Source organism: Pieris napi, chromosome 22 (assembly GCF_905475465.1).
Source record: "Pieris napi chromosome 22, ilPieNapi1.2, whole genome shotgun sequence".
NCBI lineage: Eukaryota > Metazoa > Arthropoda > Insecta > Lepidoptera > Pieridae > Pieris > Pieris napi.
The window spans coordinates 4440946-4456419 of record NC_062255.1 but is presented as its reverse complement, the minus strand read 5'-3'; the positions used below and the strand labels follow the sequence as shown (position 1 = coordinate 4456419).

The following is a 15474-nucleotide window of genomic DNA, read 5'->3' as shown; positions in this document are numbered from 1 at the left end:
CGTGGACACAGACTATAAAAAACGCTTTAAAAAATAAAAATAACGTTTAATTTATTTATGACATGACCTGTAAATTAATGTATTATTTAAAATTATGTTATTGTTATTAATATTAATTTTTAATTTAGTTTTACTTTTATTTCATTAACAAAAGCTTGCTTGCTCATGCATGAAGGAACATTAAACAAAAGTAGCTTTAATGTTACTTACACAGTGTTATAGGAAAACATAGCCGAAAGAAAGGAAAAAAAATAATAAAAAAAATAAGTCAATAGTACTTCAAGCATTCATCGTTTCATAATAAAGACACAAACATAAAAACATCTTGAAGATGTTATAGCAAATATAAACAAAAGGACACATATAAAAGCTTAACATAACCACTCTATCATCGTTTAATATACCTACCGCTACCATTGACAGATAAGCGTATAATAAATCACCCTACTAAATAACAGACGAAATTGTCTCTTTGACATTGGCAGAACGATTCAATTATGCGACTCCAATTCGGATAAATACATGCTATTAGCCTGTGGTAAACAAGTAAGGTTATGTAAAATTGGCAATGCACAGGTTTTATACGTTGCTGGATTATGCAAGCTTCTATTAAGCTTCATTTATTGAAATAACACTATTTACAAAACCACACATACTTACTATATATTAATACAAAACTAATAATATTTTCTACAAAAACCTCAGAGTACCACAAATACCATATTATACTTATTTTTATTCTACCTGTGTTTACTATTTTCCGATGACGTTGTGTGACAAATTATAATAGTTTGACATTTGAAGTAACAGACTATGTATTAATTTGGTATTGAAGCGATCAAGTTCGTTATAAAAACGTTAATTTTTAAAACATATTATCTTATCATATAAATAAGCTTAATCGCATTGCCATCGCGGTGTTCTTTGGCTGAGATTCAGAAGCGATACTTGGCGCGAACTACGATTTCTGTATGTCAAAATCCAATACATTATTGACGTATAGGAGTCAGCCCTAAGTCTCGTTGCTTAACCTAAGTACTCACTCACCCATGGACTTTTTAACCGAACTAAACCTATTTTGACGTCTATATTTTTAACTAACACTTTATACACGTCTTAACACACGTCCAATCAAAAAAAAATATTTGATACTTCTGAAGTCAGTTATATTTTTTGTTAAAAAGGAATGAATAGATACAGAAACTTTTCACTTTAAACGAGACTAAACTATAAAAGCTTATATCCATAGATATGTAAGTCTGGAATATCCCAGAATACTTATAGTCTTATCGTTGTCATCTTAATCATTTGTCCCTAATTAAGAAAGTTCATTTTAAAAGCTGTGCTTTGGGACCTTCCAGACGTACTATATCACTTAGCAATGCTTAGTATAATTAAGTTAACTTCAGTGTAGTCTTAGAAACATTTAAGGTTTAGGTTGATTTATTGTATTTAAAATACTCTTGATTAATTCATTCTAGCTTCGGGACAGAACAAAATTTACAGTTGGAGATGGCGAATTTCACATTTAACAGTTTAATGCAGGGATCGCGTGTTGTAACCGTTAACGTGTTACTGCTTGAATGCTTCTTTTTTTAAATTTATATTATGGCACGTGTATAACTAGGACCTACCCACAGCTACTAATAATAATACCTAAAATGTTACACAATTAATAAAAGTAAAAGAAAATTAACAAATATTATATAAAAGACAGACAAAACAAAAGACTGCCTTAAAAAGTACTACCTCTGCCCCATGATATACGCGAATTTAAACATGATTGCATTTTAAATAGTATTGTATACTTTATATTAGTTTTTTGAAGTTAAGCTTCTTTAGACGCCTGAGGGTAAAATTTTTACGGATGACACGCAATAATAATAATATTTGCGTCACGAAGATGTGCAGCGTTTTTGTCGAAGAAAAGGGAGAGAGCGATTGATTGAGCCTTATAGAAATTCTATTTTTAAAATAAAAATTTCATAAAGAGTGACAATAAACAAAAACAATATGGATCAATCTATCTATCTTGATAATAAGTATTACATCTAAGGTGACAAAAATATTTTTGTGTATTAAGAGCGCGCATTAGGCTAGCAAAATTCATGATTTCACACCCCCAAAAGTTAGTGGTGACTTTGTGTTTTTTTGTATCGAGGAATTTATATATTGTGCATTTAATCTAATCTAATATAAATCTAAATAATTAGAGTCATCCATTGAAAATAAAGTAAAGGATCATTACTTATTTATTGTTTTTAATTCAAGCAAGCAATACTTAGATAAATTCAAATCTACGATGAGTGATTTTGGTAGTGCCCCTCTTAATAAGTTACGAAAAAAAAACATTTTCACATTTAATTGAAAAATTACTCATAAATATATTTTTTTAGGTATCAGCCAACTACCCAAGTCGGTTACTGGAGAAGAACTGCCAAATGTACGTGAGATCAGTATAACTATTTTCCCAGACAAGCCCCTAATAGACCCTAAATGGAACTTGAACGCCCAGCAGTGGGGACAAATCATCACTCATGACATGTCTCTGACCGCTGGAAACCCGCAAAGTCGTAAGAATTTTTGATACAAATTTTTTACTTAATAGGCATGTTTATTTTTATAAAAAAAAACAAAAGGCACTACAACCTGTTTCGTGATAATTTGTTTTTTTCTAAAAGCCAAGAAGGTGAGCCTTCTGTGTATTACACATATCGTCCATTTTTGAATTGGAGAGATACCGGCTTTCTCACGATGTTTTCGTTCACCCTACGAGCGAGTGTTAGATGCACACATATACAAACAGTCCATTGGTGAACAGCTGGACTGAACCTACGATCTCAGGGATGACAGTCGCTCGGTGAACGCCGCTAGACCAACACTGCACTTTAATTTATTTATTGTAATAACAAAATTTCGTTAAACTAATTATATCATCAGATGATTGAAATTACATAAAAATCACAAAAATAACATATGTATTTTGAAGATTTGCTCTGAATTAATAAAATCTAGATATTATTATCAAAAAATCGTCTACTTTAAATTATTAAAACCGAAGCACACATGATCACATTTACATGTAACAGCAGAATAAAATGTATAATATCAATATTATTTGAAAAATAATAAATCAATATGAATACGTGGTGTGTCTATGGAACTATTCAGAGTTCCTAAGCGGAGTATTCCGTACTAATCTGTGGCGTTACGCCAGTTTGACGCTTGCGCGCCGTAAAGTTTTTCGCGCCATTATGCGCGTCATGTGTTGTTTTCTTAACTTTAATTAAAAAAAAATGTGAACATAAATACAAAACGATACTAATCAACTTTAACATTCATACTGTTTTGCTACATTGGTGTTTTGTTCTCACAGTTATGTGTTCATATTCACTTTTACCATTGCTTTTTACTATCTTTTATTTGTAAATATAAATAGAGCCCCAATTAAGGGAGTATAAAATTAGTGTAAGTAACTGATCTCTTAAGTGTGAAATGAGTAGAAAAACGGATTATTTTGGTCTATTAGGTATAGTATCTTTCACTTACACGAAATTTTAACTGTAACGTGAAGATTACATAAAATTACAATTAAATTAATAAATTTATTTAGCTTTTACAAAAATTAAGCCGTTTTGCGTGCTTTGTGTCAAGTTGGTGTATGTTATAGTTTTGATTACTTCTCTTTGCAGATCGCAATCCAATCGTATGTTGCGATGATGAGGGTGCTCTCGCGTCAGACTATAAAACAAATCCAAAATGCGCCCCAATTGTCATACCCCCAAATGACCCAATACACGGACCTCAGGGAACACAATGTATGAATTTTGTTAGAACTGGAACCACGAGAGACAGGAGGTGCACACCAGCCAATGCTCCTGCGCAACCGGTACGTCATTTGGGATGTGGACTAAGGCTAATACTCCCATTTGTAAAAATCCAATACTTTATTAACATATGGTCATTCTTAGCGCTAAGTCGCCTCTGCGGCCCGTCAAACAAATCTATTAATCTAGTTTCAAAAGCTGTCAAACCATTTTTTCCATATACGAATTAGAATATAGACCAGAACCTTACCCTAAGCAGATCTATATTATTAGTCTATGCCTAAAAAATAATAGTCTTTTCTTTAGCGAATCCGGAACGAAAACCTTTAGTCCAAACAGATACGAAATCTTATTATGTAATATTAATGACGCACTTTTACGCTTTCTATGGCCAAGCATTCATATCGAGGGTTGTACATTAAACATAAATTCGCGTTTTAACACCTGTAGTAATTTCCTATACTTAAAAAACTTGTAAATCTTTGTGGTTAAGGTATATGCCGTATTCCCTGGTTTCGATTACTAACGCAACCATACTTATTTGGGTTTAAAAAAATTGACACCTGTCTAATAATCTTGAAAAATTGTCGTGCTACTATAGTTATTTGTCTTTGTCCGAAGCTGTCAGCTGTCACCTCATACATGGATCTTTCGCTAGTCTATGGAAACACCGAGAGACAATTGCAGTCTATCCGTGAATTCCGTGGCGGGAGATTATTGACAATATTAAGGAATGGCCGTGAGTGGCCCCCGCAAGACCCTAATGTCACAATGACCTGCGAATCTGCGCAGTCACCGAACGAACCCTGCTACTTGACTGGTAAGATGAAATATCTTAACAATATATATATAGGTATATTAATTAATTCAATATTCATTGGTTTTAGATAACCAATATATTTAATTGTATTAAAAGATTATTTATTTATATAGGGATATGAAAATCATATTACTCGGTGCCAAACATAAATGAGTATATAATATAATGACTAAAATCTTGTTATTAAGTGTTTGCCAAATTTGGGCGTAAAATTGAAATATTGTTCAGAGCTAAAAAAAAGTTATCATTTATGACATAAATTATGCAAATTGCGCAATCTATTCTTGGCATCAGCTAACATTTCGAAGTCATTGGTTTCCAATTATTGTAAAAACCTAAGGTCGGCGGTATTGAATCTTGCCAATTGAAATTCGTTATTGGAATCGCTATGGAGAGCCGTAGTAAGAGCACAGATTGGTTTACCCGACTATAACTCCAATGCTAGACCAACAATGATAAAAGATGTGTTCGCTTTACGGTGGTGGAATTTCTAGATTTTTCCTTTGTAAAAAAAACGTGTGTGTGTACTTATGTACACGCGTTAGAAGTTATACTTACGGAAAACAAGATAAAAATATTTTTAAAAGTTTTATTATACGTTTGTAGAAAAAACGACACTAACAATAGCAAATAGGTATTCAATATATTGAAATTTTTATTATAACGCATTATCTAGTTAAATAAAGTTACTTTAACTATCACAAAAAAAATATTTCTACATAATTAAAGAAATGGACATTTTTTATTTTAACTTCAGGGTGTCGGTTTTTTGTTACGGTGTGCGCGCGAAACGTAAAAATTTACTTTCATCATTTTTCCCTAACGCGCCAAAAGAAGTATAACTTCAAAAATATAGAAATGGTAGAGAGATAGAGATAACATTTCTTTCAAGTCCTGATAAAAATATCTTTCAAAACAACGAGATCAAACATTAAACAATTTACGTCTTGGTAAAATAGAAAATGAAAGACGAGATCACAAAACATAGACAGTGGCTTTCAATGAATACATACTAATATATTTTATAAAAACTCAACAGCTACAGTATTTCTAAAAAATAATTGTACGAATAAATCACTAAGCTCCTTACAATTTCAACGTTAAGAATTCAAGAATATTTTTAAAGTACCCTCATTTCATTTTCACGTTTCAACAATTTTATTTAAAAAGGACGCTTCTTTACTACATAATTTGAATTATTTATATAACATACTATAATAAACGATTAATAGAGTGTATTTCAGAAGAAAATCTGATAGCATATAATACTTGTAACGCATTTTTTTTGCATATTATGAATAAAGCGGAATCGTCAATTGTCCAATGAAAAATTCGTAACGCGTCTTATAAAGGCAATGCTGATTTTAACAAAAATATTGATATCTGGAACAAACTTTTATTATTGCTAATGGAACGCATACGTATGGTTGAACATGCCATTGTGATTTAACCAAACATACGTTTTTATTGATAAATATCGAATTGTTATGGTACCTCATAATTACCACTTATTATAGCCACAATCAGCTGTTCCTGTGGTACGAAAAATCTCATCGTGCCCATACTTTAAGCTTCAATTTATAGCATAAAATTGGTATATATGTAGTTAAAGAACTTCGCAGTTTCTTTAGAATTTCGATCATAGGCTGTATCTAGAAAGAAATAAGGATGTTGCCGTCAGTCAGACAGTAAGAACTGACTGCCTGACGGCATACTAAATCTACAATAAATTACATAGGCTGCTCAATATCTACTCGCTCACCGCCCAAAATAAAAAAAATCGGTTAAAGAACTGGCTTCTGAACAAACCTTACGCAGAGTTACAGATGATACTAAGTCCTATCACATTCATACACATTATACTCACTCATTCACTCACATGCACCCACACACTCACTCATGCGACGCGTAATGATTTTTGTTAAAAAAAAATCAATATTGTAATTGAAAGAAACAAATAAAAGTGCGTGCGTACAAAGTACACATGTCAGAAGTGAAACTTCTTTGGCAAACTAATTTTATTTAATCTAAGTCCTGTTCATATTTATACAAATCTAAAACTTTAGACTTCCGAAACTTAGAGGGAGGGAAAATGGAAGGTATGTTAGGAATTTAACTCTCATTAAAGTAATAAAAGTGTCGAAAATTAATACTAATTATTATAAATTTAATTTTTTAAACTTATTTTTTACCCTCATGCACCTAAAGAAGTTTCACTTTAAAAAAAAGTGCGTGCGTACAAAGTACACAATATGTCAGTATATTATGATCACTCCATCTATTTGTGACCTATATACAAATTGAAAATATACGAAATTCTATTTTTTTAATTAAAATTTCGTAAAGAGAATTTATGATATATTAGTATGTATTTTATATTTTATACAAAATAATCTATTGAAATCTCTCCCTTTTCTAAGACAAAAACGCTGCAAAATTTACCCTCGTGCGGCTAAAGAAGTTTCACTTCAAAAAAAATATTAACTTTGTTACGGAGTTAACTATTCAGTTTGTTATTGAGAACCGGGAAAGAGCTGGGAGCTTTAAGTTTAAAAAAACTGTTAATACGAATCCATATAATCATTGTTCATACATATTGATTCAAATTCAAGATATTACAATAAACAAGTTAATTTTCAGGTGATATTCGTGTCAATCAGAACCCACAATTAACGATTCTTCAAGTTATTTTGCTCCGCGAACACAATCGCATCGCAAACAAGCTGGCAGCAATGAATCCCTGGTGGAGCGATGAAACAACATTCCAAGAAGCGCGCCGGATTCATATCGCACAAATCCAGCACATTAATTATTATGAATATCTCCCTATATTCCTTGGTAAGTAACTGCTTGTTTAGAACCTGTAATGAAAAAGTTTTACACGGAAGACATATAGACGAGAACGAAATATTGAGCTATCTAATTAATAAGATAGTATATGCCTTAAAAGTGTCTTTTACGCTTGTGAATCCGACAATACAGGATTTGCATAAAAGCCAACCTAAAACTTATTTATTTCATCAAGTTTTATTATTTAAATCTCTGTATATATAAAATTCTCGTGTCACAATGTTCGTCCCCTCACTCCTCCGAAACGGCTCAACTGATTCTTATGAAATGTTGTATGCATATTCAGTAAGTCAGTGAAGTCTGAAAAGTGATAAGGGATGTCCACACCAAGAATAAAACATATTTTTGGATAATTTTTTTTTTATAATAAATACATGCAATCCTAAATTTTCACTCTTCTATCATCAACTCATATTATAATTATGGTAGATAGTTATTTTTATTGAACTAAAATTTTTTTTCCTAGAAATAATAGACACGGCAAAACAACGTTTGTCGGGTCCAAAACCCAAATCAGGGTATTGGATTCAATCGTTCCTTGAACTTAAATTAAAATCATCTTTATTACTTTGCTATAAATCGCATTTTACAATGCATTGTTATATCCTAAGCTAAAGGTAACACGTTTTGTATAAGGTTAGGTGTGTCTTATAATCAAAGGGTAAACAAATATAATACCTAAGGCCAGGTTCACACGGCATTGTCCTGCACGTTTTTTTGCTATATACGTCTTAACGAATAAATAGTGGCACCTGTATTGACCATAGACCCACGGCGTTTGTACTGCAAAATATCGTACACCGTTTATACGTTCAAACGAATACTCAACGGACTTGTCAAGCAAATCGAATGAACTTTATCGTATTCGGTTTAAAGTGGCACATAATGTAGCTCTGTCTCGTTCTCGCTCACTGTGACAACTGTGTGGAGACTGCGGCTATTCGTATTTTACACGAATGAAAATCTACCATGTGAAAACCCGGGTGAAAGTACGATAAAAAAACGAATACAAAGAAAATGTGCAGGACAATGCCGTGTGAACCCAGTCTTATAGGTGATTCTGACATTTGGGGTAGTATAAATATATAATTACCATTTTGCCTTTGGGTATTCAACGTTATGATAGCGGTATAATGTAAATCGAGCAAGAAGGACAAACACATAGAGAACATTTTCTTATAATCTACAAGACTGGCCCCCTGGCTGTGTTGTCTCAAAGAACGTTGAATAGACATTACAGAATTAAAAAGTCTAAATTTGCACACATTAATTTTATAGGTATACATGTAAACTTTTCAATTTATACTAATACATATTATAAACCCGAAGAGTTTGGTTGTTTTGAATGGTTTCGTATGAATGGCTTCAACAAATCTTTAAGAATATTGCAAAGTACAAATAAATTGCTTAGAACTTCTAAACAAATCTTGTTTATCAGATAAATAGAGGAATTCCAGTTTTTACATAACTCGTTGCAAGTGATGTGGCCAGTGAGACTACCAAAAAAAAATCCGGCGTAAATGTGTAAAAACGGGTAAATATACGTCAGTGTCTTCAAAATGTTGGCCTTAAATAAAAATCAATCTCGAAACTTAGAGGAAAAGTATTATTTGCCAATACCATTATATTGTAAGATTTATTAACACACCGATAGTATGATGCAGCTTGGTGAATCTTAGATATTTATATTCTTAGCAGAATGGCAAAGTACAAGTTACCATGAATTTTAAAATTAGATTCTCTAACGTTTAAAGTTCCTTATTGTCTGAGGTAATTCTTAACAAGTTTTAACAGTTAAGCTTTTGACGTAGAAAAAAGATTCTATTTTCAAATTTTTAACACGAGATAAGTTCTCTAATGCTATAAGAATTTTAATAGGTCTTAATACGCAACTGTCAAAGTTGTACGAGAATTAAATTAGATATTTTAAGAATTTCAATTAAGTACGTTTATTGAACTTCAAGGCATTCCTTTTGTTACAACGTCTCGTTATTAGAAGTGAATGTTTTTTTTTGAGCTACGTATTTTTCCTAAATAGGATTACACCTTTTTTTAAATATTTATATAAATAAAGACTATATACGTATATATAAACATTAGTAATATAAGCTCCTCGACAATATATATCTAGATAATTAGTAAACATATTAAGTATGTTAAGAGACAGTAGCATTCCAAAATTGAAAAAAAATATTTAATCTGTCAGTTTCAAAAACTTTTCCCGCCAAAGAGGTATTCGATTTTTAAATTGGTTATAAAGGAAATCCTATTATTTTGAAAATCAAATGGTGGAGATTGGTTAGAACTTAGTCCGAGAAAAAAACCCAAAGAGAATTAAAGTAATTGTCTTTGGTAAAACCCTAGAGCGTTTTGTTCGATTGCGATTGGTTGAAAAGAAAGTCGGAACCTGACCAATTAGCTGTCGACGAAATTAATAATGATTCTATCTTGTAGGATTGGAAAACATGTTAAAGAACAAGTTAATATACCGCGGTGTTCATTCACACGTGTCCGATTACAACCCTCAAGTGGACCCATCCGTTCTGGACGAACATGCGCAGGCAGCCTTCAGGCATTTCCATACTTTGATACGTGGATATTTGCAGTGAGTAATAATTTATTTCATATCACAATCGTTTTTTTATTATTGATTCAGTATAAGATATTTTTTCTTTAATGCTATAAACCTCCATATAACTGATAAATTTAACGTAATTATTTACTTATTTGTTTTTGCGTTTGGTTTTGAGAATGTTACAAAAAAAAACCTTATATACATATTTCCTATCTATTGTTTATGCTCTGATGAACGCCTTTAGTTTGATCCTTGGTATAAAATCCCCCGGGTATTTCAGATACCGGTAAACATCTTGAACAAATGTCCTTGCCTGCGCTTTTTAGGTATCACTGTATTGGTAAATCAGTTGACTTTTGTCCCTTGTTTAATGCTCAAGAAGTTTGCCAGTATCTGTACTTTCTTAGGGCGCGTGCTGCATCTTTTGCATTGATTTTTTTTTAATAAGGCGTTGTTTAAATTTTGTCTGCTAAAGGAGATTTTATGTAAAATAATGACTATTGGTGCAAAGCCAACCTTCAAATGCATATATCGATAGTCGATTAATACTATATATAAAACGTTTTTTTTAATACTATATATAAAACGTGTATCCAGTTGTTCTGTACTATTTTTCTACCAAACAAATAGGCTCGTACCCAACAATAAGATTCAAGTTAAGGTAATTTCCTCTACAATATATTATATTAAATATCAGGCATATCCTCATACAAGTTTACCCTTAAAATCCAAGAGAATAAGATTCTTTCACGGCTTTTAGGATTTGCAAATATGATTTGGTATGTTACGAATATTTTGTTAGTCAACCGTTATTTGTAACAAAATATTTAAGGAAATTGTATTTTTCGACAGGAATAAATAGCTATCAAAAACGGTGTCTATATAAATCTTAAAAACTAATAATAATCTTGATTTTTATCTCATAGACATAGAGACTGATCTAGTAATCAGCCTTCTGTCTCACGTGTCGTCAATTTTTGAGACAGGTTTACTCACGACGTTTTCCTTTATTATACGAGAGTTAGTACGGCAAACGTTCCTATTAACAGTTGTTTGCGTGCTGTATGTGTGTATGATATAGATTTGTGTGTTATTATTAATACATTTTGTACTAGACTGTTATATTTCTATTCATGTCTGTAGTTTCCGTGCATTCTTTGTTTGTGTTGTATTTGGTCGGTTCAAACAAATAGCGGGTTTTTAGACACACGGGTTAAGGATCCGCTCTCTGTAAAAGCTGTCTCAATTTAGAAATGGGCTGGACAACACGTCTCTCAAGTACGAATATTAAGCATAAATAACATAAACTATATGGAGAAAATATGGTTTGATATGCAGATTTGAGTTTTCTATTACATTTATGAATTTTATAAAGGAAAAATGATGTTATTATATTTATTATTAATTAATATCAAAATGCATTCCGCAATCTGTACCTCATTTAATTTATTATTGTTTAGTCAAGCCTCATTTCATATATCTAATTGAAATATGGGGTACAGCATGCAAAAACAAAATTTCTAGCATACAAACACTACAAAATAAATTAACAAAAGCCCTATTTAGATAAAATTTTTAACTAAAATTATGATGATTAAACAATTATACAAAATTAATTAAGATACATAGTGCAAGTGCTATAAACACCTGTATCTTAATTTTTTTTTAAATAACTCTCTCCATAGTAGCTTACCATTTAAAAAAATCAAACACCACAACACGCAATACTCGTCGAGCGAGTTTGCTTATCTTGCCGAAGCCGCGTACAAATTATTTGAAGAAGTCTATTAAGTATGAGGATGTGCAGTTATTTAATCAATTACCGTCTAAAATTCGTAATATTAGCGCGTTTAACCAATTCAAAAGGGCATTAAACATACATATCAGAATGAGCCTAGTAGACTAAAATTAGGACGGCTGATGGCGACGTGTATCTCGTTATTATTAAGTTTCTCATGTAAATAAAAATACATTTTTTGTAATGAAAATATGTGAATATGTAAATATGTGATAATGTTTATTGTTTAATAGTTCTGTAAACAATAAACATTATTATACTGGCATCTTAAATTATATTTTAAAGTAGTTGGTGATGTTACCATAACCTTTACAGTTGTCGATATAAAAGAAAAACGATTTGTGGCTACGTTACTACGACTACACCTGGTGTTTATTTAAACGAATATTGTGTTTTAGCTTGATAACGGAGGACAGACAGCTGGCAGGCTACGCCCGTATGAGTGATTGGTTCAATCGACCACTCTTATTGGAACTCGACAACATCTTCGACAAGTTGACTTTGGGTCTAACATTTCAGCCGCAAGGGTTCAGCGATCGCTTCTGGGATAGCGAGATCACTCAGTTCCTGTTCCGGTAAGTCGTAGAATAGCATTCTCATTTATTATGAACTAATATATATTATAGAATAATATATTGCATGCATGCCCGGTTGCTAGGTTATTTTTTCACGCTTTATATTACCTTCACCTGTATGTATGTATGTATGTATGTAACCGACTCCTTCGGACTCGATTTTGACCCACTTTAAACGGACAGATTTTATTATAATTTTGCGCACCTGTCAAAGGTCGATGACAATGCAATAATCCGAAAAAAAAAAATTAAAAAAAATTAACTAAAAAATAAATAATAGTTTAAAAAAACTAAAAAACATGCTTTTAAAGCACATCAAACTATAGATATACTATTACTTTTTCACAATAAAACCAGTATTTTTTGCTCATTACCATTTTCAGCCTAAATTAGGAATTATTTTTCACTTTTTAGTTTGATGTGCTTTAAAAGCGTGTTTTTTAGTTTTTTTTAACTATTATTTATTATTAAACCAAATCCACCCGAATAATTTCAAAAAGGTTCAGGTTATAGAATTATTTTGCGGTAATACAAATTCTGAAATGTAAATTGAAAACATGTTCCTATTTTTTGTTATGTAAATTACATTTAGATGATTTCGCTTTGACAAGTAACAATAATGTATTTAACTGTTGGATACTCGTATACAATTTTCATAACAGTTTTATTAGCTAAGTATACCTAAGTAAATACCGTTATATTTTAAATAAATGTTCAAATAACCCTTCGTTATAAATTCAAGAGAATCATGAGATAAATGCTTACTCCGCATTCTTAAAAAATAAATCAATTTTATCACACACTGATACGAGCGCTAAAAAAACTCCTGTGCCTTTTTGAGTGGAAGGCAAGGTGGTTTCCTCACGAAGTTTTCCTTCACCGTTTAAGCGAATGTTAAATGCGCAGAAAGTCCTTTGGATCACAGTCGGGAATCGAACCTACAATCTCAGGGATGAGAGTCGCTGAAGCCACTAGGCCAACACTACTTTGCGACGTTGCTCACGATTGTTGAATTAATTCACATAAGTTTCTCGTAAACAAAAACTAAAATAAAGCTATTATCATTATTTTCTCCTTCTAAATAAATTATATTTATATGAAAAAAATAATTAAATTATTATTTATTTATACATTCTAAAACAATGTGTATGCCTAAAAAATACAAGAAAATATGACATCATAAATTTAACACACATATACACATCAATTACATTAGAACATAAGAAATCTTTCAAAGGAAAAAATTAAACAAACAACCACAAAGTAAAAATTAATAATAACTAAAACTAAAAAGAAAAAAAATAACAATAACAGTAATAAACAAAACTAAATGAAAACTTAAACCACATTAAGAGCCTGCAAAACAAAGTTACGGTAAGTTGGTAGACTGTTATTACACATCAATGTTGGTAATTTAGTTGTAAGAGCGAGATAGCCTATTCACTGGTCCATTAAAAGTAGCAGATAAGCGAGCCGTAGGTACGTATAGAAGACTTTTAGTTCATATTAAATTTCATTCGTCGAAATATTTCTGACTTATTCTATTTTATAAGACATAAAATCGTTCAATAAGTTGTACACAATTTTCAAATAAACTAAAGATCACAAGGTCAAAATACCATTTAGTGTTTACCGAATACAGTTAAGAAACTTGTGAGGTTCCAGTGATCGTAAATGTTATTACGAACATAGTTTACACAGAAGTTTAAACTATCTTAAATAACTTTTATAGCATTCGAGCTCGACTAGTTATTGAAAGTTTTGCTTATAATAATAAATTTATTTTCCAGAGTCCATTAAATAATGTGGTAAATTTATATTAAAAAATTACCTTCTATACGTGTGATGGCATTTTCAAATTTAGCGTTTTAGCTATATTTATTGTTATTAGTTTATTAGGACCACTGAAAATCGCTGCCTTATTTAGCCTTAACTTACAAAGCTTATTTATATATTAATTCTTCGAAAATTGTAGGTAATTAAGAGTTAAGAAAGTGAAATGGTATATGTAATGTGTTGTGTCCTAATTAATAGTTTTTTTATACATATGTATTCACTAATAGAGCATGGAACATGGATCTAGCCTAACTTAAGACTAATTATTAATTTAACTCTAACCTAATTACTAAAAAGGATATTTTACATTTTTTTAAATGATTTTTTCTAGATAATTCCCGACTATGTAGTTGTTGGAGGTATTTAATAGCTTACGTAAATGGTATTGGTAACCCGGATGATTAAACACTACAACCTATTTCTTCTAACACCTTTTGTATAACCTTTATAGCAAATTCGAGAAATATGCCTCTTCACCTAATGTTGAACATTACTTTTTTAAAATTCGTCTGTGTTACTTTTATTCCCATAGCTTGTTCAGTGTTATACCTGTCGTAACCATACATTGGACAGTCGGTCAGAACATGCAACACCGTCTCTTCAGCTGTATTGCTACAAGGACAGGCAGCACGTTGATATTTAATAATAGATCTCTAATAAGACTACTCACAGTCTCTATTAAGGGAAAGACGCTCTATTCATGTGTTACAAGCTGAATAATTTTTTTTCTTAATTTTTATATTTCTTAGTAAAGCTGAATTATTCGCAAGCACTAATATCAGTAACTAACAAATCGATTTGGAATCTATAATAATGTTCTTTTCTGGCACTTTGGTAAAATATTTTTATATTTTGTTTAGCCGTAACCAAACATTTGGCGGTGATCTACGAGCGACAGATATACAACGTGGTCGCGACCATGGCTTGGCTAGCTACATTGACACTAGAGCTGCTTGCGGTCTCCCAGTACCACGAAGCTTCCAGGATATGACAGATTTCATACCTAAAAAAGTAAGTTTTTTATGTTAGAAATGGTAGAAGAGTTACAACAAATACTATTTGATTTTTGAAGTGAAACTTCTTTATCGGGGTTGGAAAAAAATTTAGTGTAACATTTTTTCGTTACGCGTCACATTTTTCGGTTACGCGCCATGTTGCTTTTTGAAGTCAAACTTCTTTATCGGCGTTATAAT

The 15474-nt window shown here is 31.4% G+C and overlaps 1 protein-coding gene across 2 annotated transcripts in view; it reads left to right on the top strand.

Annotated features, from left to right (window-relative positions):
• Positions 1-15474, top strand: part of LOC125060856 (peroxidase-like) — a 62756-nt gene that overhangs the window by 41702 nt on the left and 5580 nt on the right. For both annotated transcript variants that reach the window (XM_047665965.1, XM_047665964.1), the window contains exons 5-11: positions 2397-2573; positions 3693-3889; positions 4449-4647; positions 7288-7485; positions 9952-10102; positions 12269-12445; positions 15142-15292. In XM_047665965.1, the coding sequence (XP_047521921.1) occupies positions 2397-2573; positions 3693-3889; positions 4449-4647; positions 7288-7485; positions 9952-10102; positions 12269-12445; positions 15142-15292 (1250 nt within the window). The remainder of the gene's footprint in view (positions 1-2396; positions 2574-3692; positions 3890-4448; positions 4648-7287; positions 7486-9951; positions 10103-12268; positions 12446-15141; positions 15293-15474) is intronic.